This window comes from Cololabis saira, chromosome 19 (genome assembly GCF_033807715.1).
Source record: "Cololabis saira isolate AMF1-May2022 chromosome 19, fColSai1.1, whole genome shotgun sequence".
NCBI classification, from domain to species: Eukaryota; Metazoa; Chordata; class Actinopteri; order Beloniformes; family Belonidae; genus Cololabis; species Cololabis saira.
In genome coordinates this window covers 32,559,422-32,583,892 of record NC_084605.1, presented here as the reverse complement: position 1 = coordinate 32,583,892, position 24,471 = coordinate 32,559,422, and the positions used below count along the sequence as shown (strand labels likewise).

The following is a 24,471-nucleotide window of genomic DNA, read 5'->3' as shown; positions in this document are numbered from 1 at the left end:
TGAATTTAAAACACATTGTGGGACACCAGTGCAAAAAAGTAAAAAGAAGGGTCTGTGGTGGATATACACACACAGGACAATTGTTAATTCACAGAGTTATAATTCACGGCGACCTCGCCCATGTTACAATGCCTTGTTGTTCCTTTTACAAGGGATATTCTTCCCTTTAATTATACGTGCTACTTTAAGAGTAGAGACACACCTCGGAGGTGTTCACGTCTTTACCTGCGCGAGAGTTTGCTTTTTGGTGGTTTTTGATTATTCACTGGTTAATTGAATTAAATGGAGTGCTCTCCAAAGAGGAATTAATCTCCGTCGTTTCTCTGCCTACATCCACCGCACTCCTACATTGGTGACCCCGTTTTTCTCTCGGACGTTTCCAGAGATTACTACTGAACATGTCTGCTTCACTGAAGTTGCCCGACTTTTGGGAACAAAACGCGAGCGCATGGTTCGCACAGGCTGAGGCTCAATTCGCCATTAAGGAAATTACAGCGGATGACATAAAGTTTTATCATGTCGTGGCATCACTCACCAGCGCGACTGCAGGGAGAGTGGTGAGTCTGCTAGAACGTCCTCCGACGCGGCACAAATACACCACTCTGAAGGCACATTTACTGGACACTTTTGGTCTCTCCGAATCCGAGCGTGCGCGCCAGCTCCTCTCTCTCCCCGCTCTCGGCGACAGCAAGCCTTCTGAGCGGATGGATCACATGCTGGCTCTGCTGGGAGACCACCAGCCCTGTTTCATTTTCCAGGAGATATTCCTGCAGCAGCTGCCTGATCAGGTTCGTTTGGCTCTGGCTAACTCTTCTATTACTGATTTTCGCCAGTTGGCCAGGGAGGCTGATAAGTTTTTCTCCGCTGGGAAAAAATGTTTTGCGGCCACGCCCCCTTCTACCTCAGGTGCCGCCGGTGATGCAATTATGCAGCAGCCTTTCTCCATCTCTGCAACTACAGCTGTGCCCCGACGTGCAAAGCAGTCAGGTGGATTATGTTTTTACCATGCCAAGTTTGGCAACAAAGCCAGAAAGTGCATAGCCCCCTGTGCTTTCACTGCATCGGGAAACGCCCCGGCCGCCACCTGTTAGCAGCCATGGGTGTCGGCCAGACCTGCGGCTTGCTGTTTATCACTGACACTCTCTCTGGTCATCGTTTTCTCTGTGACACGGGCGCCCACATTAGTGCACTGCCAGCATCTGCCACGGACATCAGCACAGGGCCACACGGTACCCCCCTGGTGGCCGCCAACGGCAGCACGATTCATACCTTTGGCACACGCACTGTGACGGTGTGTTTGGCAGGTCAGCGTTTCACCTGGGATTTTGTGTCAGCAAAGGTGTCCACCCCCCTCTTGGGTGCTGATTTCTTTTTGGCCAATAAACTTTTGGTAGATGTGAGCAACCGCCGCCTCGTCCACGCTGAGACTTTCAGCTCCCTGCCCTGCGAACACAGTGACGCCGCCCCTACAAGGCTGTCTAGTGCCCTCTCACCGGCTGATGTCTTCTCGCACCTCCTCGAGGAGTTCCCGGAGATCACCGCACCTACGTTCTCGTCCGCCTCCACGAAACACGGCGTGCTGCATTACATCTCCACTGATGGCCCGCCTGTGCACGCCAAGTCCCGCCGTCTGGACGCACACAAGCTCGCTATAGCTAAGGCGGAGTTTGACTCCATGGAGCAGCTTGGCATCATCCGCCGGTCCGACAGCCCCTGGGCCTCTCCTCTGCACTTGGTGGCTAAGTCCAATGGTGGTTGGCGCCCGTGTGGCGACTACCGGCGCCTTAACGCAGTCACCACGCCGGACCGCTACCCTATTCCTCACATCCACGATTTCTCAGCCCACCTGGCAGGTGCGTCCATTTTTTCCAAGGTGGACCTTGTCCGAGGTTATCACCAGGTCCCCGTCCAGCCTCAGGACATTCCTAAGACGGCCGTGATCACCCCATTCGGGCTTTTTGAGTTTCTGAGGATGCCGTTTGGCCTGAAAAATGCTGCTCAGACCTTTCAGCGTTTGATGGACACTGTGTTGCGTGACTTGTCGTTCGTTTTTGTCTACCTGGACGACATCCTCGTAGCCAGCAGGTCCAAGGCCGAACATTTGTCACACCTGCGTCTGCTCTTCAACCGCCTTCAGCAGCACGGCTTGATCATCAACCCAGCGAAATGCCAGTTTGGACTGCCATCACTGGATTTCCTGGGTCACCACATCACCGTCGCTGGGGCGATTCCGCTGCCGTCGAAGGTAGAAGCAGTCCTGAAGCTTCCGCGGCCTCCCACTGTCCAGGCTCTGCAAGAGTTCTGTGGCATGGTCAATTTTTACCACCGTTTCGTGCCTCGGGCTGCCAACCTCATGCGCCCCCTGTACAGCGCTCTCAAAGGGAAAAAATCGCCAAAGCATGACATTTCTTGGTCGACGGAAATGTTGGAGGCTTTCTCTGCCACAAAGGATGCCCTCGCTGGTGCAACCATGCTGGCTCACCCCGTGCCTGGCGCTCCCGTTTCCCTGACCACGGACGCCTCGGATTATGCTGTCGGTGCGGTTCTCCAGCAGTTTGTTCATGGTGTTTGGCAACCACTTGCTTTTTTCAGCCGCCAACTGCGTTCCAGCGAGCAGAATTACAGTACTTTTGATAGAGAGCTCCTCGCGCTTTATCTGGCCATCAGGCATTTCCGTTTCCTGCTAGAGGCTCGCCCGTTCACTGCCTTTGTGGACCACAAGCCTTTTATTTTTGCCATGGCCAAGGTGTCGGAACCATGGTCTGCCAGGCAGCAGCGCCACCTGGCTTTCATCTCTGAATTCACCACAGACATCCAACACGTGTCAGGCAAGGACAATGTTGTGGCCGACTGCCTCTCCCGGGTGCTCATTGGCGCTGTCCACCTGGGAATAGACTATACCCGCATGGCTGTGGACCAGGCTTCCGACCCCGACGTTCAGTCGTATAGGACAGCAGTCACTGGCCTCCGGCTGGCGGACGTCCCGTTCGGTGAGGATGCAACGCTGCTCTGTGACGTCTCTCTGGCCCTCCCTCGTCCTGTGGTGCCACATATTTGGAGACGGCGAGTTTTCGACGCCATACATGGCCTCTCGCACCCAGGCAGTAAGCCGTCTCAACGGCTTGTAGCTGCGAAGTTTGTCTGGCACGGCCTGAAAAAGGACATTCGCGACTGGGTCAGGACCTGTGTGGCATGCCAGCGCGCTAAGGTCCATCGCCATGTTAAGGCCCCAGTGGAGCATTTTGCGGTTCCTGAAAGACGGTTTGATCATGTCAATGTTGACTTGGTGGGACCCCTTCCACCCTCCAGGGGATTTACTCACCTGCTGACTATGGTGGACAGGACCACCCGTTGGCCTGAAGTTGTCCCGCTGTCTGCGACGACTTCAGCTGATGTGGCCAGGGCCTTTATTGGTTCCTGGGTCGCCCGGTTCGGGGTCCCCTCTGACCTCTCTTCAGATCGTGGCCCTCAGTTCACCTCCGACCTCTGGACTTCTGTTGCTCGTCAGTTGGGTGTCGCTCTCCACCGCACTACGGCATACCACCCGCAGGCCAACGGCATGTGTGAACGCTTTCACAGGGACATGAAGGCCGCCCTCAAGGCTTCTCTCACGGACGACGGCTGGGTGGATAGACTGCCATGGGTGATGCTGGGGATTAGAACTGCGCCTAAAGAGGACCTCCTCTCTTCCTCGGCGGAGTTGGTTTATGGCCAAACCCTCAGGGTCCCAGGTGATTTTGTTCCCCACACCACGGTCCCCTGGTCTGCATCTGACCAACGCCGTACCTTGCTGGACTCTGCTCAGGTGTTCCGGCCCGTTCCGACCTCACACCACTGCCTGCCTCGGGTGCACATTCCCCCCGACCTGCGTGCTGCGGAGTATGTTTTCGTCCGCCACGATGCCCATCGGGGGCCCCTGCAACTGCCTTACGATGGACCTTATCGGGTTGTGGAGACTGGTGATAAGACTTTTGTCATCGACGTCGGGGGCAGGATGGATCGCGTCTCAGTGGACCGTCTGAAACCGGCCCACCTGGATTTGGGCCGCCCAGTGGAAGTGGCTCAGGCACCACGGCGCGGCCGCCCCCCGGGTAGGCCTCCCAGGGAGCTGGTCCCGCCCCCTTTGGCCTCCCCACACTGCCAACCGGCACCTGCTCGCCGTCAGCAGCCTGCTGCCACCCCCCCGCCTCGACCCCCTCCGCCTGCTCAGGAGCTTCGGAATAGTTTTGGGAGGGTCATACGGGTCCCTGGTCGTTTCACTGGGCCTGTTCTTGTGAATTCTGGGGGGACGTGTGTGGTGGATATACACACACAGGACAATTGTTAATTCACAGAGTTATAATTCACGGCGACCTCGCCCATGTTACAATGCCTTGTTGTTCCTTTTACAAGGGATATTCTTCCCTTTAATTATACGTGCTACTTTAAGAGTAGAGACACACCTCGGAGGTGTTCACGTCTTTACCTGCGCGAGAGTTTGCTTTTTGGTGGTTTTTGATTATTCACTGGTTAATTGAATTAAATGGAGTGCTCTCCAAAGAGGAATTAATCTCCGTCGTTTCTCTGCCTACATCCACCGCACTCCTACAGGTCCTTATTTTTTCCTTTCTTAGTCTAGATTATTTTTAATCTTTTAATTTTGTTCTTGACTAAAATTAAAAGATAGACATTTTTCTTCTTTCACAGTGAACAAAGACGAGTGTAGACGGCAGAAACAAGGGTGTATAATCTTTGCAGGTAATTTAACCTGATCTGAAGGGTCAATTCCCTCATACTTAACCTGTCGATGTATGTCATCATGAGGTGTGTGATCTTGGGCTTGAGTTTTACAATCAACACAATGACTTTACAGTGTACTGTGGTGCTTTTTATTACTCAAAGATACCCTTGATTGGTTACCAGTCTGTAAATGATAAATGCACCTGAAATGGTCCCGCGTCTTGTTCACTGTGAGCATGGTAACTTCAAGGGAAGCATGAGAGAAACAGAAAGAAAACCGCAAAAACCGACTTTCTTTTCTCTCATTCGTGTGAAATGAGAGAAATCTTTGCCCTAAAACAAGCAGTGCTTCTCGGTTCGGGGAGTAAAGCGGCTGAGCAAACCAATTTGTTCATTATCAGGAGAAAGGGAGGAAGCGCTGCCGCTGCGACTCTCTCTCAGGAACAGCTGCTCTAATGGCTGCTCATCACTAACCAGCCTGCAGATCTCAACGAAGATGTCTAACGAAGAAACGACCACGTCCGCGGAGAGGACGGTGGTTTTAAGGTAATTAAACGGAATAAATGTTAACCTGAGCTCGGGCAGCTAGCCGCGGGAGCTAAGTGAAGCTAAAGCCTGCGTTAAATCGACGCAGAGCTACGGCGTATGGTACGCGGCGACGCGCAACCTACGCCGTAGGGCTCTGCGTTGGTGTAACGCGGGACCATAAATCAGCCTTAAGGTGTTGTGTTTACGTGTTCACGGTCAGCTGGAGGCTCGGGACATTTGAACGTTACATCCTCTCTAACCATTCACATTAAACCAACGATGTTTGTCGTTATATTCAGCCATGCCGACCATAAACCAACACTAACCACAACCAGCAGGGTAGTGGATTCATCACATGACTAGACACATGATTTATCAGTTCAACAAACCAAATCTGTGTATTATCATTTTAGTTCTTAATGATTGAAATCAATCATAGAACTGGTGTCTTAATATGTCAACCTGTCATTTCCCCTCCCTATGTTGTCAGAGTCTAAAAGAAATGATATCAACTTCATAGTAATGGATAACTTAAAAGTCTATTTCGTGCAACCGTGTCGCCTTCAATTATTCTAATATTGGTAAAATGTATAAATAAAACAAATAACAGCTGGGGGTTAATGCAACTCATTTAGTGCAGTGAGCGCTGACAAATACGAATTATAAAAAAGTGTAAAGCCAAATCTACAAAAATGTCTTGCAATGAAAATATTTTGCCATTTTAATAGTTCCTTAGTCTTAATATTTTCTCCATAGTGAGAAAAGAAAACCATATGTATTATTAACTACACTATTATTGGCAGCCGCCTAATGTTTACATAAAGAAAAAAACCGTGTGACGTTCAGTAAAGCCCGGAAAACCTATGATTCAAATGGCAAGTTTTTCATTGGAATTAAAGCCAAAATGCATAGTGTGTATAACATTATAAACTTACACTTCAAAGTCACGTTGACCATGCTTGACCGCATGGAAGAAAGTCAATTTGAGAGGAAACTACATAATAGTAAGAAAGCTCGTATATGACTTGAGGACATGCAGGACTACCCTTTCTGTTGGAGAATGCATAGTATTGCATGATACAATATAAACTGTTATGTCAAACCAATGTTAGTAATTCATTTTTTGTCTTTAAAAAAACAATGTTATTTTCTTTACTTGACTTTGACGCTCCCCTTGAAATATGTAGATAGATCTGGTATGCTGATAGTGTAACATGGGTGTAGATTCTTTCCCTCTCTTTTTCCTCCAATCGCCCTAAATGTATCACAGAAATAAGTTCAGTAATTGTGACATGTGTAGCCAATCCCTTTCCTCGGAGGTTGTAAGGCCCCGCCCACTACATGTCATGGTTGGCCGACGTGCTGCTACAGTTCCTGGTGTCAGGAAGCACGTTGCTTTGACAGCGAGGAGTGAAAAGTTGTTGATCATATAATCAGCTGCTGAATTCTTTGACATCATGCCAACATCAAGGTGAGATCCAAAGGATTACAGACTCCAAAGGGAGCAGCTCTTATGTTATGATTGGTGTTTTCAAAAATACTTAACATTTTTGAGTCTTTGTTAATGGATTGACTGAAAAGACAGTTTTTTTTGTTTTTGTTTTTTTACATAAAAACAGAAATTGCTTTACCTGTTCGGTTTTTTTTAAGTTCAATAATCTCTTATGAAGAGTCTGCCAACAGGAAAAGACGTTGGCCAGTTTGGTGTATTATTTTCTTAAATCTTCTTGATAAATGTTATGGTGAGCAGATTATAATTTGCTCATAATTGGCAATGTAGCTGAGAGCATATTTGAGAACAAAGGCACAATAGCATTTAAATTATTATCTTTTCACTGTGATGTTCAGCCATTTACTCATGTATGTGTTTCCTTGATATGTCTACTAGAGAGAACATCAGTTAACAATTCCATGTTCCAGGGATTTTTATGTAAACAATGAAAAACAGGTTGTTCCTCTATCACAGCAGATTATGTGTATCCTCTGCCTGTGCAGATGATCTTAGTGGGAGTGAACATGATACAATATGTTTTTGTCTCCTCACAGTGAGAACACGCTCTTTGGGATGGGAAATCCCTTGCTTGACATCTCAGCTGTTGTGGACAAAGATTTCCTTGATAAGTAAGTCAAAACAGCCCATTTGTTTTCACTTATATCACTTTTTTTCTGTGTCTCCACTGGCCAAACAACAATGAGATGATTTGTGTCCTCTTTTTCCTTTTCCTAAAAGGTTTGGGCTGAAGCCAAATGACCAGATCCTGGCTGAAGACAAACATAAATCCTTGTGAGTCATGCATTCTGGGAAGTTACACTTCAGTCAGTAGTGTAATGCATAGTGTTAAAATTACAACCAACCAAATAAGGGATACGCTGGTCATTCATAGCCCACTACTACCATCTTGGCAGTGATAGCTGCACTCAAAATAGCCAAGCCATAAATTAAGACTGGGTAACTTTAAGCTTTAGAAGTTGAAACACACTAACTTTACAGATACTGTATCTGCAGCAAAATACACCCAACAACCTCTACATTTATGACTGCATTGGAGTCCACCTCCACATTTAACCACATATATAATTTTTATTCATGAATCCAGGAAAAGGTTTTGCAAAGTATGTGGGTTCCTTTTGCAGACCCGCCTCATTAAAATTCCAGAAAGAGTCTAAAGTAATAGTATAGCCCTCCTCAAAAAACGTGCCTCCATCTGCCTCAGTGGATCCTTTCACACCTCTTAGAAAGGATAGTAAACACCAGCGAGATGAATAAATATACTATGATGTACATTTTGGCTGAACTTACACCACCCTCCTTCCTTTGCTTGAAAATAGTACAGATGGTTCCTTTGCAGGGAATTTGCTGGCCTTGATTGTTGGTGCTGATATAAAAGTGCACCATCTGTAAGTGAGATAACTGTGAGAAGAAGGTGTCTTTGAAGTTTGAAGGATTGAATCATTTTATATTGTACGTAAAGCAAGTTACATATTCCACATTTAGGATGTGCAAACATTTAAAGGCCAGGCTTTTTACACATTAATATGTGATTGTTTGATTTATACTTTAAAGTCTTTCCTTAATATTCCCTGATGTTTTTGATAATCTCTCTGCATATATTTAATCTAAATAGATTTTATTGCTGTGTTAGAGACCAAAAAAGCCACTGAAATTGGTTTCCTCCTCTTTGAATCCGTGCTCTTGGAAGCTTTCCTTTCAAAGCATGATGGCCCCTTTAGAAATATATGAACCAGTCTGCCCCTGCAGCCTTTGTTTTAGTCTGTTATTGGACAAATGTCAATTCACTGCACAAAAATGGTCCTCTAGAAGTATTTACGACTTCACATGTGGATGGGTGTGTTAACGCCTCACAGCAGTTCCGTTATATCTTTTGGACGTGATAACCATAATCTTATCTGTCAGCCACTGAACAGCGCCAGTTGAGCAAGTGAGAGTTAAATAAAGTTTATGTCAACATTCAGTACTTGTCACCAAAACCCACCGTTTGTAGCAAATGTGTGGAGTTAATTTCCCTTAACACATTTTATGTTGTTACCTTTGAATACACTGCTTAAGGTCACTTTAGCAATAAAGAGAGGCAAGTCCTTGTCTTTCTCTTCTTTAACCCAAATTGCGCCTTTTTTTCCAACTTTGCCTTTGGTGCATTTGCCACAAGAGCCTTTTTGCATGATGTGTAATTACTGTCACCTTCTTGTTTAACTACAAATGAGTACAGTACTTTGGATATGCAGAACTATGTAGATCCATTTGCTTTGAATAGTTACATATTTTGATTGACAGCGAAATGTCTTCATACTGTTGAATTCTTTAGATCAAACAAGAAAACTTGTGCTTTTTGTTTTTCCTTGATCCTTGCACAGAAGAAGTAAAGATCTTTGTTGGCTTTTAGAAGATTCTTTTCTTAATGGTATAAGGTCTTGTTTTTTAAAGTGAAGTAAGTAAAGTATATTAGGTAATTACTGAGAATCAGATTTTTATATTTACATTATACAATCAGATTACTACATCAGATCATCTACCTTACAAAAGGCTACGTTGTCTGGTCTTGTTACGCTACAAAAGGGCACATGTGACCTTGGGTGGCGGCGGCGGCGGCAGCACAAAGCGGCATCATCAGCAGTGTTGTTCTCCTTCAGCACAAAGGCTGTGGTGTTATCTTTAGCCCCACAGACACTGTTCTCTCCACATTCTGCACAAGGTCAGGCCAGGATTAACATGCAGCTTTGGTGGTTAATTCTCAACACATTGCATTTCAATACACGTCCTGTGTAACGCTCCACGTGGAAGCACGCTGGCCACCATGTCCATCATTTCACAGAACAAAAACAATATGCAGTGGTTTTCATGTGCAGCTTGTAAAGAGCTTTAGATGCTGCGATATGAGGCACATCATACCTGTTTTGGTGGTTGAGAAACCAAAATTACAGTGTAACGTGTGAATAGTTCACCCACGGAGGGAATGGTCTGTGGGGAAAAGAACTCAGTTGAACTGTTTAAGTGACTAATAAATACTTTAATTACAAATAAAAACCTCAATAGACTTACCAGTCTACTAACACTGTTGTTGCACTACTGAATCCAGCGTAACATGAATCTTTTTTTTTTTCTTCTTCTTTGTCACATCACCCTGGTGGGAGATAGATCATTGGATGCAGTGCACTGTGGCCGTTCCTGGATTCAATTATCTGGTCACAGCAGAGCCCATATAATCCTGTTGTTGCTGAGAAATTGCCTGCTGTACAGCAGAAATCTTCTATAGCCGTGTTAGTACCGGCAGCTGCACAAGTGTGAGGCGTTTGTGTCTAACGATTAATCTCTCAACAAAAAGTCATAGTTGCAAATCGTCATAGTTAAAGTCCGTTCGTAAACGGTGTTCAATAACCTCGCCGCAGCTGCTTGTTCTCAATACTTGCATTTCGTTCCTGAGTTACAGTTCGTGTGTCATGTTGCAGCAACTGCCTGAGTCGTGCAGCGTCGCAGCTTTTACTTAGATGATATTACCGCTGTGGTTACTGAGCTGCATTTGAAGGATTTTTCCTTTTTTTTATTGCTGTTTTTTTTTTTCAGAGGAGGCCTCAGGTGTTTTTAAAACTGAGGTATGAGAGGAAACCATCAAACCAAAGCTTTGTCTGTAACTTCCTCTGAACCCAGCAAGTGATTTCTTTTTTTTTTTAGTCAGACATAGTGTGTTAGCTCATGTAGTTTACTGCTGCCATCACATGCCATGCAATATAGCGCTGGCTTTTACAATGTAAGGGTTTTTAATTGCTTATTTTTTATAATGTCAGGTGTTTTTGCCTCTCGTGATGATTGACTGAAAACAGTCACTTGCTGTTAGTATTTTAAATTTTGAACCTTTCATCGCATTTCTTGTAAAGTCCTTTTATGTGTGTGTGTGTGTGTATGTGTTGGATTGCAGGAAGGAGGGTTTGGACCTTGTATGTCCAGCAGGTGGCAACAACAGCCTGCTCTTTCTACCCCAAGGAGCCTCCATAGGAAGCGTGTAAAGATAGCGACAACATACCTCCTTTTGAGCTTGAGATTATGATGTGGGCAAAGAGACATTTTATTTCAGGAAAACTAGGCGTCACGAGTTGTTTTGGACGCGCAGCTTTTTCGTAACACACCATGCACCCCGAGCCCTTCTGGGGCCGTTAACCATGTCGTATTAGAGCTAATAATTATTAGTGTGTCAAATTAGTAAGTCATTGTTACAGTAAGTATATTTTCACATCATCGGGAGGGGGGGGGGGGGTCATCCGGCTGCGGAATATTGGCGCTGTTCAAACATTTGTTTTATGACTCCCTCCGTCCATTGATAATTAATTGTTTACTTTCTCAGCTGTGGATGATGGCGTGACTCTTTTCAGAGGTTGTTTGCTCACAGCAATTAAGTTCATCAGTGCTCATCCTCTTTCCTCCTCCCACTCTGTACTCACCCCCCCCCCCCCCCCCCACCCCTCCTCTTTTTTTTCTCTGTTTCTCTGTGCTAAATGCAGATTAGCAGCGTCACAATCACATCCAGAATGAGAGTAAACTCCTCATTATGCCGTGTGACCCTCTGCTGCATGAATAATTCAGGGATGCAGCGTTAGTGGCTGGCTGTTATTAGCATTCCGGATGGCGAGGGAAAGAGAGACAGGGAGGGAGAGGGCGGGAGGCTCATATCACTGACAGGGCTGACTCAGGGGGATCAGCACTGGATTGAGACGCACATCACACACACATCATCACACGGCACAGGAGATCAGTGGAGGTGCCTCTCCACTCGCACACCCTGCTGTCTGTGTACATCTTACACACCCCTGCTGCTGCTGTGCAGCTCAATCTGCTTACTGGGAAGAAAACAACAAAGGCCTCTCTCACTGAGTACATGCTTAACACTCCGGCTCCTGGGTTTGTGTGTGTGATAGATTCTGCTCTGTAAACACACTTGACTCTACCCCTCTTTCTTTATTTTTTTTTCTTTATGTTTTTAATAAATAACGAAGCAAATTGAGAGTGCTAGAAGCCCCCAGTGGAGCTATCCTGGCATGTCATGAGGAGAAACACTCCTCCTAGCGCGCTGGGGTGTGTTTGTGTGTACTGACATGCAAGCATGCGTGCAGGGACTGCATGTGCTTGCCGTGGTGCCACTTCACTGGATGAACTCACGCTCGACTGAGTGTGTAGCACATTTACTCCTCCAACCCTCCCTCCACACAAACAACCTTTTATTTCTCAGATCCCTTATCTGTTGTTAAGGGTAACTGCTACTACAGTACTTAAACTTACCTATTCTGGCCACTGGAGGGGTCAGCACATTAGACCCCCCCCCCAGCTTGCTGGTTAGGACAGAGGTCATAGTCCCGCATTCATCAGCGGGCGGAGATTAATGACACTCAACCCGGTAATTGAGACATCAGAAACATTTTCAGCTGCCAGCTTTGCTGCTCTTAATGTTTTATTGATAAGCATGAATCTAACGATTTGGGGGGGGGGGTGTGTGAATAAATCTGCTTTGCCGACTGTAGCTGTGCTCAGCTGTAAGAACTGTTGTTCTAGATCTTGTGAATTATAAAACAAGGAAACTTAAAAAAAAAAAAGAAAAAACAAAAAACCACAAAATCATCTTGTTCTGGTGGTGTTTTATTGATGAAACAGGTAAACATGTTGTGTTGCTGGGTGATTTCTCTGCTTTGAAAGCATGCACGCTGCATCATGAGAGATGGCTGATGCAATCATAATTAAGGCTCGTCCTTGCCGGAGCTGCAGATGCCTCTCTTTTGTTGATGGCAGCTGCCAGCAGGTGGTGCCACAAGGAAACATCACAAGTGTTGGTGATGGGTGTAAGGGGGGGGGGGGGTTGTAGTGTAACAAACATAATCTACATCTCTGTGCATGTGGCGCTTTCCTCTCCTCCTCTTCCCTTCCTCTCCTCCCACCCCCCCCTGCTTTCTTTTTAAAAAGCGCTTTGATAATTAAAATGTGGGCGTCTCAGCCAGTACATACAGCATGTTCAGTACAGAAAAGCATGCTCGGGGCTATTTTTAGTCATCTTTGATCCCTCAGCAGCCACACAGGAAACGCCACTGATGGCAGCCCTTATACATGTAGGCTGGTTGATTTATCATCTGTGCCGATCATTTTGTTACACCTTAGCCCCGCGTGGGTGTAGAGATGGGAGGGCCGGGCTGGTGAGCAGGCAACACTCCCCGTGTGTTTAAAGTTCACACTGGGCCATATGGTCCACGCAGTAGGGGGTGTTGGTGGAATTATTCACACGGAGTGCTCTGAACCACCGAGATCCTGGTATCCACCTCCAAGATAAGGGGAATGTCTCAAAGGCTTTGTGCTCCGGCTCCATATCTCAATCCTCAAGAGAGCACCAGAAGCCCCATCCTTGCTTACACACTCCCCTCTTCCCTCTCCTCTCCCCCCAATGTGTCTCTCTTTCTCTCTTTCTCTCTTTCATATCCTCACACACACACACTCTACCACATGCACACAGTACAGCGTGACAAACAACGCCACCGTCTGCAGGGTGAAGCCCAAAGCCTGTGACATTTTGGAGGAAATAATATGAACTCATCCTGCATGGCCAGCCCCCGAACTGCCCCCCCCCCAGTTATTAATTGTGCATCCAATCTGTAATTGTCTTTCACTCAGTAGGACTCTAGGCAGATTTGCTCAAACGGATTGACATACCTGAACGAAGGCGATATTGTAATGCTTTTGTGCAAATCAACATTCCCCTCTCACTGTAGTCTATTAGAGGATTGCAAAGGATGGGGAACAAGGCCTCAGTCGCTGTTTGAATCATGACTCATTTGTGTTCGGTATGCACTTTTATGCGCCTCATTCTTTGCCATCTATTTCCATCCTGCCCTAATGTTCTAGCGATAAGGATGTCCTATTCACTCTGCGTTCCTCACCGGTTGCTACACAGAGAGAGAGAGAGACAGGGAGAGAGAGGGAGAGACTCTACAGGCATTGAATGAAAAGCACATCTATTTCTGAGAGGGGAATGCGAGCATGGTAGAAGATAATTATTGATTTGAAATAAGAAAAGATAAGGCTCAACCTTGAGCGGCCCAGTGGTAGCACACGGAACAGAATAACTAATGGGCCTGTCTTGTGTCAGGACAAGCTTTCACACTGAGACAAGCCTATCGATTTTAAATAGATAAACTGCGTAACCCTTTGTGAAGGGTTTGACAAACAATTTAATTGGGGGGAAAAAACAACAATATTACCTCACCTATTCCATCTCCTTTTCATCACGTCCCTGAGCGGTTTTTCCTCTCCCTGACCTATGGAAACAATTACTGTGCATCAGGCTTTGTGCTGCCCCCCCAGACTACCAAAGAAGCCCGGTGGAGGATGCACGTGCTGATTAGGGAATCTAATCAATGCTGGAACTTGTCTCCACTCCAGATGCCCCGTGTTGAAACTAGAATTACCAAAAGCCTTTTAGCTGCATTACGCTGTCTCTGCCCGTGTCAGATAGAGGGAAGATGGATCTGCCTGTTTAAATGTACCTGTCTGCTATAGTTGAAGCACTGATAATTTACTGGCTCCTGTATGACCCACCTCCTTCCTAATCCCCCGAGGAGAGCAGCAAAGGAGCTCCTACTTCTCTCACTTCTTCATTTGCCCTCCCCTGATTAGTGATAGGGGACGCTTGATCATGTTTCCCTGCCTGTCTTCATGATTTGTAAGCTGTTTAAACGTGAACAAGGCAATTAAATAAGGACGGACCGCACCTGGGAGAATGGGTGTCGCAGTGATCATTAACAATGAATTACCCTGGTGTGCACTCAAACACTCGGGAGGACTTTCAGGCAGGCCACTCAGGAGGATCCAGATCCAATCTAGCCATTGATTAACAGAGACTTGTTCTTCCTGTGAAATCACTCGACGGGGATTTTAGGGCACTCATCCGGTCTTATCGAGATAGGCTAACATCAAAGGCGAATGAAGAGGGATTGAGTAAATGGGCTCGCCTTGCCCTCCGTGTAAGAGACTAAGAGGAGCAAATCTTGAGTTATTGGCTCATGTAAATAGTCTACTTGGCTTTTTTTTTTTTTTTTTTTTTCTTCTTCTTCTTTTCATGGGGAGTTGAAATAGAAACTCATGAGTCACTTTGGGTAGAGAACACTCAAAGTACTTTGAAAGCTCTCATATTTCCCTTGATGGGAAACAACGGTGGGGGTTCCATTCCCAGGAATGTAAACAACACAATGCTCCCGACTTGTGTGATCTACCCTGACAATTTGAACGTGTTAAGCTGAAGAGATGTAGAAGTATCAGTAGCTAAGGAGGACTCTCATATCCATCGACGACATACAGTCTATTTAATTCAGTAGCGTAATGAATCTAATTTGAGTATGATATGATTTAAGATGACTAAGTAACTGCCATGTTTAGGCTCAATTCGAAAGGTATAAACCGAAAAATTGCACAAAGCCTTTTAGTAAAGAGGTATTTAACCAAGAGTGCCACTGACAGCCTCATGTAGAGCATGTATTATATAACACAGACTGACCGTGCGTTAATGGGATGCATAGCATAGTTGGAATTGCTCTTCCATTGAACAACACCAGCAGGTTTGAAAAGCTGAGGTTAGTGGCTTAGGACATTTTGTTCAAAACAATTTCTTTTCCTCTGCTCCCTCTCATCACAGAGTGAGCATAGACTGCAGTAGATGGAAAGGGATTTTCTATCCCTAAATGGCCATGGGGGCCGTTTACGGAGTCACTGCTATGGGATCACATGATTTTTTTTTTTTTAAACTTTTTTTTTGAGGGTGTAAAGGTCTCGAGGCAGCTGCTCCTTTTCGGATGGGATTTTTTGAGGCTTCCACAAGCAGGGCCTCATGCCGTCTGCACCGAAAGGTGGAGCAAATACTTGTAGTGTGGAAAAAAAAAAGGAGGAAAAAAAAAACCCAACGCTTAAATCCTCAGAAGCTGTGTGTCTACTTGAAATGGGTCTGGAGTCCCTCGGCTGCCTCCGTGTTATAAACACCCCCAGCACTCAGATTCTTCTTTTGTCAGGGAGTCATAACAGGTGTCTCAGGAAGGATTTTTTTTATACCCCGGTTAGCATATTTTCCACTTGCATGGAAAGTTTTTTTTTCTTTATTAGGAACATTCTGCTCTGGGTAGACCCCTTTGCCTTAAGACATGATATGCAGTCTTTCTTTGAAGAAGTTAGGGTTACTTTCACAGCTGCTGAAAATTCATCCACGCCATGTTAAATCAGGTTGTGCTCAGGTATTGAGCTCCTCTTGCTCACCCATGTTGGTAAGCCATGATGCACTTTGCATATGGGTTGCTGCTGTCTGTAGTGAGTGTATACAATAGATACCACATTTTTCTTAGTAAATGTACTTGCATCTACATGACAGACAGAGGTGTCAAGTAACAAAGTACAAATACTTTGTTACCTTACTTAAGTAGAAATTTTGGTTATCTATACTTCACTGGAGTAATTATTTTTCAGACGACTTTTTACTTTTACTCCTTACATTTTCAAGCAATTATCTATACTTTTTACTCCTTACATTTTATAAACAGCCTCGTTACTCTATTTCATTTTCGGCCTTCATTTCGAATTTTTTTTATTTTTTATTTATTACTATTTTTATTCTCCTTCTTATTCTTCTTATTATTATTATTGTATATACTGTTTATAGTGTTATAGTGTTTATTATTATTATTATTGTTGTGTGATATTGTGTGATATTGATGCCTCTTGTTTTGCACTATCCCCTTTGCTGCTGTAACCTGGAAATTTCCCCTCTGGGGGACTATTAAAGGATTTCTTATCTTATCTTATCTTATCTTTAAAAAAAAAAACTATCCAGTTAAATTGCTCCATCCGGATAGAGTGAATTTGGTTGTGGTTGTTTCAGATGTTCTTGTCCAGTTTTGTTCTTACATCCGTTCCCTCAGATTCCTGCAACTAAACTTGGATGTACATTCCAATAAAGGTTAGGATAAATGATAACATGCCTCTGAAGTTTGACTTTTTGCACCATTACAATACTTATATGCAACTAGTCATCATATCTCCTGCTCTCTGAAACACATGTTAATGCTCAATAGTACACATATATGGTTCTTTAATATATTTGCATTATACTAAGATGCATTCATTTTCAATGGCTTTTGTCCTTAATGGCTTTTTTCCTCCTTACATTACTTTTACTTTTATACTTTAAGTAGTTTTGAAACCAGTACTTTTATACTTTTACTTGAGTAAAAAACTTGAGTTGATACTTCAACTTCTACAGGAGTATTTTTAAACTCTAGTATCTATACTTCTACCTGAGTAATGAAGGTGAATACTTTTGACACCTCTGATGACAGAACTGAAAAAGCTTTTTTTTCCTTTTAAACCCTAAAAATGCATTCACACATAATGCAAACCTGACACCCTTGGGATTGCATCCTGACAATTTCACAACAACTTTATTCACTCTGTGTATTTAAGATGAAATTACAGTAGGAATGGGCCGGCCCACCTTTGGTTGTTATACATGCCATTTTATTTCCCCCTACCGATTATAAATATTCTTACAAATAGATATACTTTTGAGGAGGGGAAAAAAAAAAGGCAAGCACCTCCTAATATAGCATATCATCACGACTGCAGTTGGGTCAATTGCCATAGCAGGGTGGACATGTTTATATAGTTTGCCCCTGGGAGGCTGTTTATGTGAAGGATGCGGAGAATGCACATTATTCATGTTCTCAGCTTCCCAGATAAAGCCTCTATCTTGCTGTGAAGCCCAGCTTTGCATCACGTTACGCCTAAGCATCGGAGCTATTGATGTTTGAAATGGCAGTATGATGGGAGAAAATATAAAAAGGATACAACTGCTTTTAATACGTCTCTGTAGACCCGCGTGTATTCCTGTGGTTTATGCTTGAAAACTCAGCAATTGTTTACTTCACCATTCCCCAGTGTAATGGCTTCTTCTTCACTCTGTTACATGCGTTTCTAAACTTTGCCGTATGGCTCAAACATCAAACATTCAATCAAAGGTGCTCTCTCTCCCAAGAATAAGTTGTCTGTCATCAGATTTTTGTATACAAGAAAATGTTAAGAACCGCTTTTCTAATAGTCCTGCAACAGTGCCTGTGAAATACGAAGTAGTTGTTTATATCTGCTAAAGATGAATAGGTTAAAGATGAATAGTTTCTTGGATTCGGTGCCTAACCTTTTGAGGAGGCAGTTCAGGTTCCTGCTCAGTTTGCTTTAATACTACACGGCCAACGATAACCATGTGTGAACAATGTTCCTCTTTTGCTTTTATTAAACTGACATCTAGACCCCAACTGTCTCTTATTAACTTTGGCAACATTTGTGGCCAGGTATCCATTTGAACAAAATTCAATGGTTCCTCGTGAAGTTTATATATTCTCTCAGTGTCTGAATGATGTTTCTGGACTTTCACCGCACACAGTCAGGAGACATGCAGGTTGTGTTGACTCTGTACTGGCAGGAAATGCAAATTGTGTGTTTGTTTCTTGGTATAAGTCCTGTAATGATCTTGCAACCTGCTCAGGATGCATCTTGCCTCTTGTCTTGCTTGAGTGTAAAGTGCATCAAACATACACACACGCACACACAGAGGAGTGTTGTGTGGACAGGATCATGAACTTCATACATTTGGCACAAACATTAACTTGAATTTAAGGGCTCAAGGGTTATTAATATTAAAATTTGGTCAAAGGTCAGGATCATCTTCACTTTGCAGAAAATTGTTTTCTAACAACTCATTTTTAACCATAACTTTTTTTTTTTCATTCATACTCATGCAGTATATAAATATAAGAGTTTGAATGTAAATTGCAACCTGACGAACACCTCTTGTATTTCTCCTCATTTCAGGTTTGAAGAAATCGTCAAGAGGAGCAAAGTGGAATACCATGCTGGTGGTTCTACCCAGAACTCTGTGAAAATTGCTCAGGTTAGTCTTCTTAGGATCCCTGCAATGTATCTGGATTTGTTTTTAAAATATACAGAAGCATGCTTGTAACCTTGGGCTTGTCTGACTGGCAGCCCTGGGAATACGGAGCATAGCTGCAAAGCGCATTGATACATTAGAGTTTTAACTCTCGTTAATTCATCAGACCTGCCACGGAAAGAGAAAGGCGGGGAGGATTAATAATATTTACAGTGTTATCTAGTTGGCCTAATTTCCTGAGACATATCAAGCATCAATTACAGAGAATTACAAGTAGATGCAATTAACATGTCACAACAAATTATATCAAACAAATGCTGATCTTCTCCCTGGCTGTTAGACAGATTTTAGCATCTAAAAGAAACTGGTGATGGTCCAAATCTAAAATGACAATCAGAACTTTAGAAGATTATTCTATGAATTATTATTTTTTTTTTTTTTTTTTTTCAAATTTAAAATGACTGCAGTGAGTCTCTGAATTAGACATACAGTGATTAGCTGCTGATAAGGATTTGGTCTGCTCACAGTAAACAAAGAAAAGGCATCCAAGTGAAAAATAATTCTCCACCAAGGAGGAGAAATGAGTGCAGAAGTTAATTGAGAGACCAGTGTTTGCGAAAGCGGCAAGTGTTTCTAGTGTGTGTATGGCTTTTTATTTTTCATGTAGCAATGCAGTGTGTCAAGTTTGTGTGTGTGTGTGTGTGTATGTATGTGTGTGTGTATATATATATTATACCCATGTGCTGGTGCGTGTTTGTGTGTATTTAGCAAAAGATGGATAGAGAGCGAGGGAAAAGAGAACAGGCAGACCCTGAGGCTGCCACCATCTCCATGCTTTAGAGACAGTAAACATCCTTTAAAAGGAGACGTGGAGCTGTGCACCTCCATACAAACACTCTTTAATTATCAAGATCAGAAGCTTTTGCATAAAACTCAGTCACTCACAGACATTAACTGTCAGCTTCATTTTATTCTCCGGGCAACAAATCATCCTTATTTTTTTCATTTTAACTCTCAGTGGTTGATGCGGTTATATCTTAAACAATTCTGAACTCACTTTTTTCCGTGAGCCAATTACAAGGTTGAAAATGTAATCGCTCAATTTTCAACAGGAGACTGTTTCCTCCTCTCTCTTGTCATAACCGTAGCTAGAATAAAGGCATATACTCCGTTTGGTTAAGATGTAGACATTGGCGAAGACTTTTCATGTTTTATTTAAGAGGACACTGTAAGAATTGCCCTAAGCTGCAAATCAACTCCTTTGTGAAATTAGATGATGAAAGAGATTTTTATTGCTGGCCTTTTGCTGGAGTCGTCATGGCCTCTGTGCCCTGCGAGAAGCGTTCAGTCAACTAAATTGGTCTCATAATGGCATAGCAGGGCCTTGTCAAGTGTTATTCTACTCTGTTTATTTGGATATTTACCCCCTTCTGAGGGAAAATGTACAGCTGATTTTGAAATGCTCAAGATAACAAGTGTGTTTTCGTCCCATACCTCCAAGCCTCAGAAACAGTTTCTGTCAATATATACCTTCAAGCACTGACTCTTCCACATTTCACTCTCAGTTGATGGTGTTCTTTTATGAAAAATGTATAATGCATAACTGGCTCCCAGATTATCACATTGTAGCACCTGCAATATGTGAAATTTCAAACTCTGCTGTATTGTGGAAGCTGAACCTTCAAACACGGATGATATGCACTGCAGCACTGAATCCACATCAAAGGGTCCCAGTGACTAAATGAGATGCTCGATCCGGGGTAGGTTTACTCAGGAGCACCATCACCGCTGGAGGAGGGAGAGAAATGTTCAGAAGCTTTGCACAGGAATTGCTACGCACGCCCGGGAAAAACCCAGGGTGTGGGAGGATCAATGGCTGCCAGAAGAACTTGTACTTCCCTCCAAAACCCAAGCTGTAATAGGTTAAATACTACAGATTCATCGAAATCAAGAAAAACTAAACCTCGACTTTAGGAAGATACAGAATCGATGGTAATTGGATTTGATCAAATACGAATTGACCATGAAGGAGCTTAGACGGATGACTGTTGCTCCCCTTTAATCACTGTTTCTGCCTTTTATACAGAAGCAATATTTGCTTGGTTACGGTCAGTGGTAAATTAAATTTTCACTTCTCTATATTCAAATCACACACTATGACAAACCTTTTTTTTTTTTGATATATGTTTTTATTGGCAGATTGTTTCCACAATACAGAGCAAAACAGATGAACATACCTTTTTTTTTTCCTCCCTCTCCCCATCCCTCCCCCCATGGTTATCATCATTAAGTTTCCTTTGGGAATAGCAAAAAATAAATAAAAATAAACAAAAAATAAAACAAATAATAATAATAAAATTTAAATAAAATAGTAAATTAATAAAAATAAAAAGATACTAATATAGTGACATAAAAGTAGTAGTAGTGCAATGAATGTAAACTTAAATAAGAAAATAAAGTGAGAACGAAACCGAGATGGGTTATCTAGAGATTAAATAATTATTTCTTAGATCAATAATTAGCAATTCCAGTAGTAGTCACAAGTTATACTAGTAAACACTTGAGTCGGAACACTATGACAAACTTAAGGTCTCTGAATCGATATCAAAAAAATATTTGTGCTTCCCTAGCTGTTCACAAGTGGTACTGAATAAGCCTTAGATCTTGTTTGGGTAAAGTCAGCGAACTTGCAAGCATGTAGGCAGACCTCTGTGGCTCTGATTCTTTTGAAAAAAGTGTAACATTAGAAGAAGGTTGGAGGTTGTTGCCTCTGCCCAGGCTCTAACAAACACCATCCCCTTAAGGGGCATCCATCATAAAGGCTTACTTGCTGGATGTTGCAGGGCTGCAAGGTAACGAAAACCAGCCCAGGGTTGCCTGCTCACATGCAGCCTCGCACATCAAAGGGCTTTTTGCTCAGATAGGACACGGCGGGAAACAACAGTCTCATTTTTTTTTTCTTCAGTTATTTCCAAAGTTGAAAAAAAAAAAAAAAAATCAAGAAGAAGAAGTGACTTTTCTGAGCATGTGATCCAGAATTTTGTTCGTCCAAGCATGCATGGTGTTTATCACAGGTGACAGAAATGGTGGCGGGAGTCAGTTGACTGGAGGGCTGTATCAACAAGCACAGTCAATTCATTTAGACAGAACATCAAAGTCCTCCAACAGCTCCTAAGGGCTCAGAGATTGAAGTCTGAGCAGAGACAGACTCATAGGGAGTTACTGCTGCTACGAGGGAAGTAGATCCTACTCTGGCTGCCTCGTGTAAACCATGCACTCTCATTAGGTTCCCCACAAATCAACAACATTGACATATTGTATTTCTTTGCATTCTGAGCAGGCTTTGTAACCAGTCACCAAATGGACAAATTGCTTTGTCTAAGTGCTTTGGCTGTAAATGTGTCGGAAAACGTTTTGACGAATGATATTTTCTTTTTCTTATTTAGATTTTTGTGCACTTTTTAACATCTGCATCATCAATTCAATATGATGTCTTAATTATTGTTTAGAGAGGGAATGTCTTTGAAAGATCTTCTGTCTCTGTCGTGGCTGTGATGCCTGTTTAACATTTCCTCAGACTTGGTCAGTCGTGGAACGGGTGAATGGGGCCCAACCTCGGTTGTTGGCTCCGAGCTCTTAATTGGAAACTCATGTGCACAACACTGTTGAAAGTTGTATTTAAATAACAGAAAAATCCCACAGCACCCCTTGACTTGGAGAAAGTTCCTCACCAGCTCATATTTTGCAATGAGAATACTTAAACTGGTTTTGATGTCTCATTGAAGGCAGTGACTTATTTCTTGGGGTGAAAATATTCCATGACCTAATGTTTGGCTTTTACTGCTCGTTTTGTTAAATAAATAAAGAATGGAAACTTGCCTCCATTTGAAAGGGCTAAATGAAGAAATGCCTACGTCTGGTACCACTTAGAGGAAAGAGGACAGTTAAGGAGAAAGAGTGGAGCTTTTGTGTTTTATACTGTGCGACTGAACTTTCAAGAGGATGTGCTTTTTTTCTGTAAACTGGGGTTTCTGTAATTTTTTCTGTCACTTAATGTTTTTTTCTCACATTTGATGAACAGCGTTGAAACAAATATTCTTTGTCTGTTAAGAGACCTGGGTGGGGGGGGGGTTGAAACATTTGATGCCGCCTCATACTTGGATTCCGAGTGTTTTTGATCAGATTAAGTGAGCTTGTACTTGCATAGATCACAGCACAGCTGTGCAGAAACGAGCATGCTAATGACCGATTTAAACCCGAACCCTGGTGGGCTTTTGAGGTTCATGCCACAGAAATCAACCCTCTTAAGTACGTGCCTGTTGGTAAAACAAAACCCTCTTGTTTGTTTTAAGACGGGTTAATTGCAGAACCGCTGCTGGCACCCGCTCTGAGCCGTTTTATGGCACTGGGGTCTTGTCGTTTCCTTCCTCTTACGAAGCAGTGAAAGGTCACAGTCTGTTAAGCTGCTTGTGAGAGGTGCATGAATCCAAATGGACTTTTTTTTTTCAGTTTTTTTTTTTTTTTTTTTGCGTTATTCTCATCCCCACTCACTAGACATTCCAGGTGTGCAAGCATACACTTTACGGGGGCTGCTATTGTTTTCCTCGGCACAAGCGGAGGAAGCAAAGAACGCCTCATTCGCTTTGATGAGCGATGTGTTCATGCGTGGGCTTCAATGTCACCCGCCATGAGGCAGCTGTGAAGTTGCGGCTCGTGTCTGTGGTGCCATTTACTCAATGATGAAGCGAGGAGATCTCTGTTGGTTCCACATTCACCTCCCCTTTACGCAGTTGTACACACACTCTCTGAGCATGTGTTCCTCACACCTCAACTGCATGTCAGAGCTAATACTATCATTCATTAAATATCAAGCTCTGTGATCACAGTGATAGCCGCAGACTCGAGTGATTATGCAAGGTTTTATGATCAGAAGGCATTAAAAGTTGATGGCCCTGCCCCGCAGTTCCCATCTTCCTGTTTCATTAAATGTGACTCTCACAATATTCTTCTTTTTTTTAATTATTTCTTTTATTTCAATGTTCCTGTCGGATGCAGAGGAATTTGTTGCCGGAGCAAGGACTGGCACAGTTTGTCATATAGGTGACATATCAACATCCCTGTTGAAGTTAATTTGCCATCAAATTTGCAACTTAATTCAAGCTGCCAAAGGGAAGACAAGGGGAGTAGATTTTTCACTCATAAGTATGCATTGGAAATAGTGTTGATTAACACTAAGGGCTCGAGAGACAGACGCGCAATGTGTATCATCTAGCCTCAGAGGCTGGCACTGGGATTGAATGTGATATCTTGCATAACGTGTCCTTGGTTTAAGTCCTTGATTCCAGGCTCAGGAAGAAAGGCTGCACCATTGGTTTGCTTGTGTGTTTTTTATTTATTTATTTTCTGTGCTTGGCTGCTGTACAGCTGTGCAGGCTCCAGGCGAGCTCTGAGTGAAATCTGAAAGGACTTGTGAAGTAGACAGTAGTCGGTATATCTGGCAGCATTAACATGTCAAAATACAGGAAGGTGTTTTGTGCAGGACACTTTGTACGGCTGATATGTTGCAGCACCTATGATGCACAGGATATGGGGGAGAAAAAAAAGGTGCTTAACTGACTCTGGAAACATTTCAGTCTGTAAACAATAGCTCATTAATCCATCCATAATTGGACCCATTTGTTGACACAGGTCGAGTAACGAATGAAGGGATGATTTTGTATTTTACTGAACTGCTCTGCGTTTTCGTTTCGACTAT

General features: G+C 43.4%; 1 protein-coding gene across 2 annotated transcripts in view; it reads left to right on the top strand.

Moving 5' to 3' along the window:
* The first annotated feature begins 4,924 nt into the window (after window positions 1-4,924).
* LOC133419190 (adenosine kinase-like) overlaps window positions 4,925-24,471 on the top strand; it is a 133,998-nt gene continuing 114,451 nt past the window's right edge. The window contains exons 1-4 of one of the 2 annotated variants that reach the window (XM_061708223.1): window positions 4,925-5,265; window positions 7,294-7,368; window positions 7,478-7,531; window positions 18,641-18,719. In XM_061708223.1, coding sequence (XP_061564207.1) covers window positions 5,216-5,265; window positions 7,294-7,368; window positions 7,478-7,531; window positions 18,641-18,719 — 258 coding nt within the window. In that variant the 5' untranslated portion in view covers window positions 4,925-5,215. Of the gene's footprint in view, window positions 5,266-6,596; window positions 6,719-7,293; window positions 7,369-7,477; window positions 7,532-18,640; window positions 18,720-24,471 lie in introns of those variants that run through there. The other variant, XM_061708224.1, reaches the window with a different exon arrangement.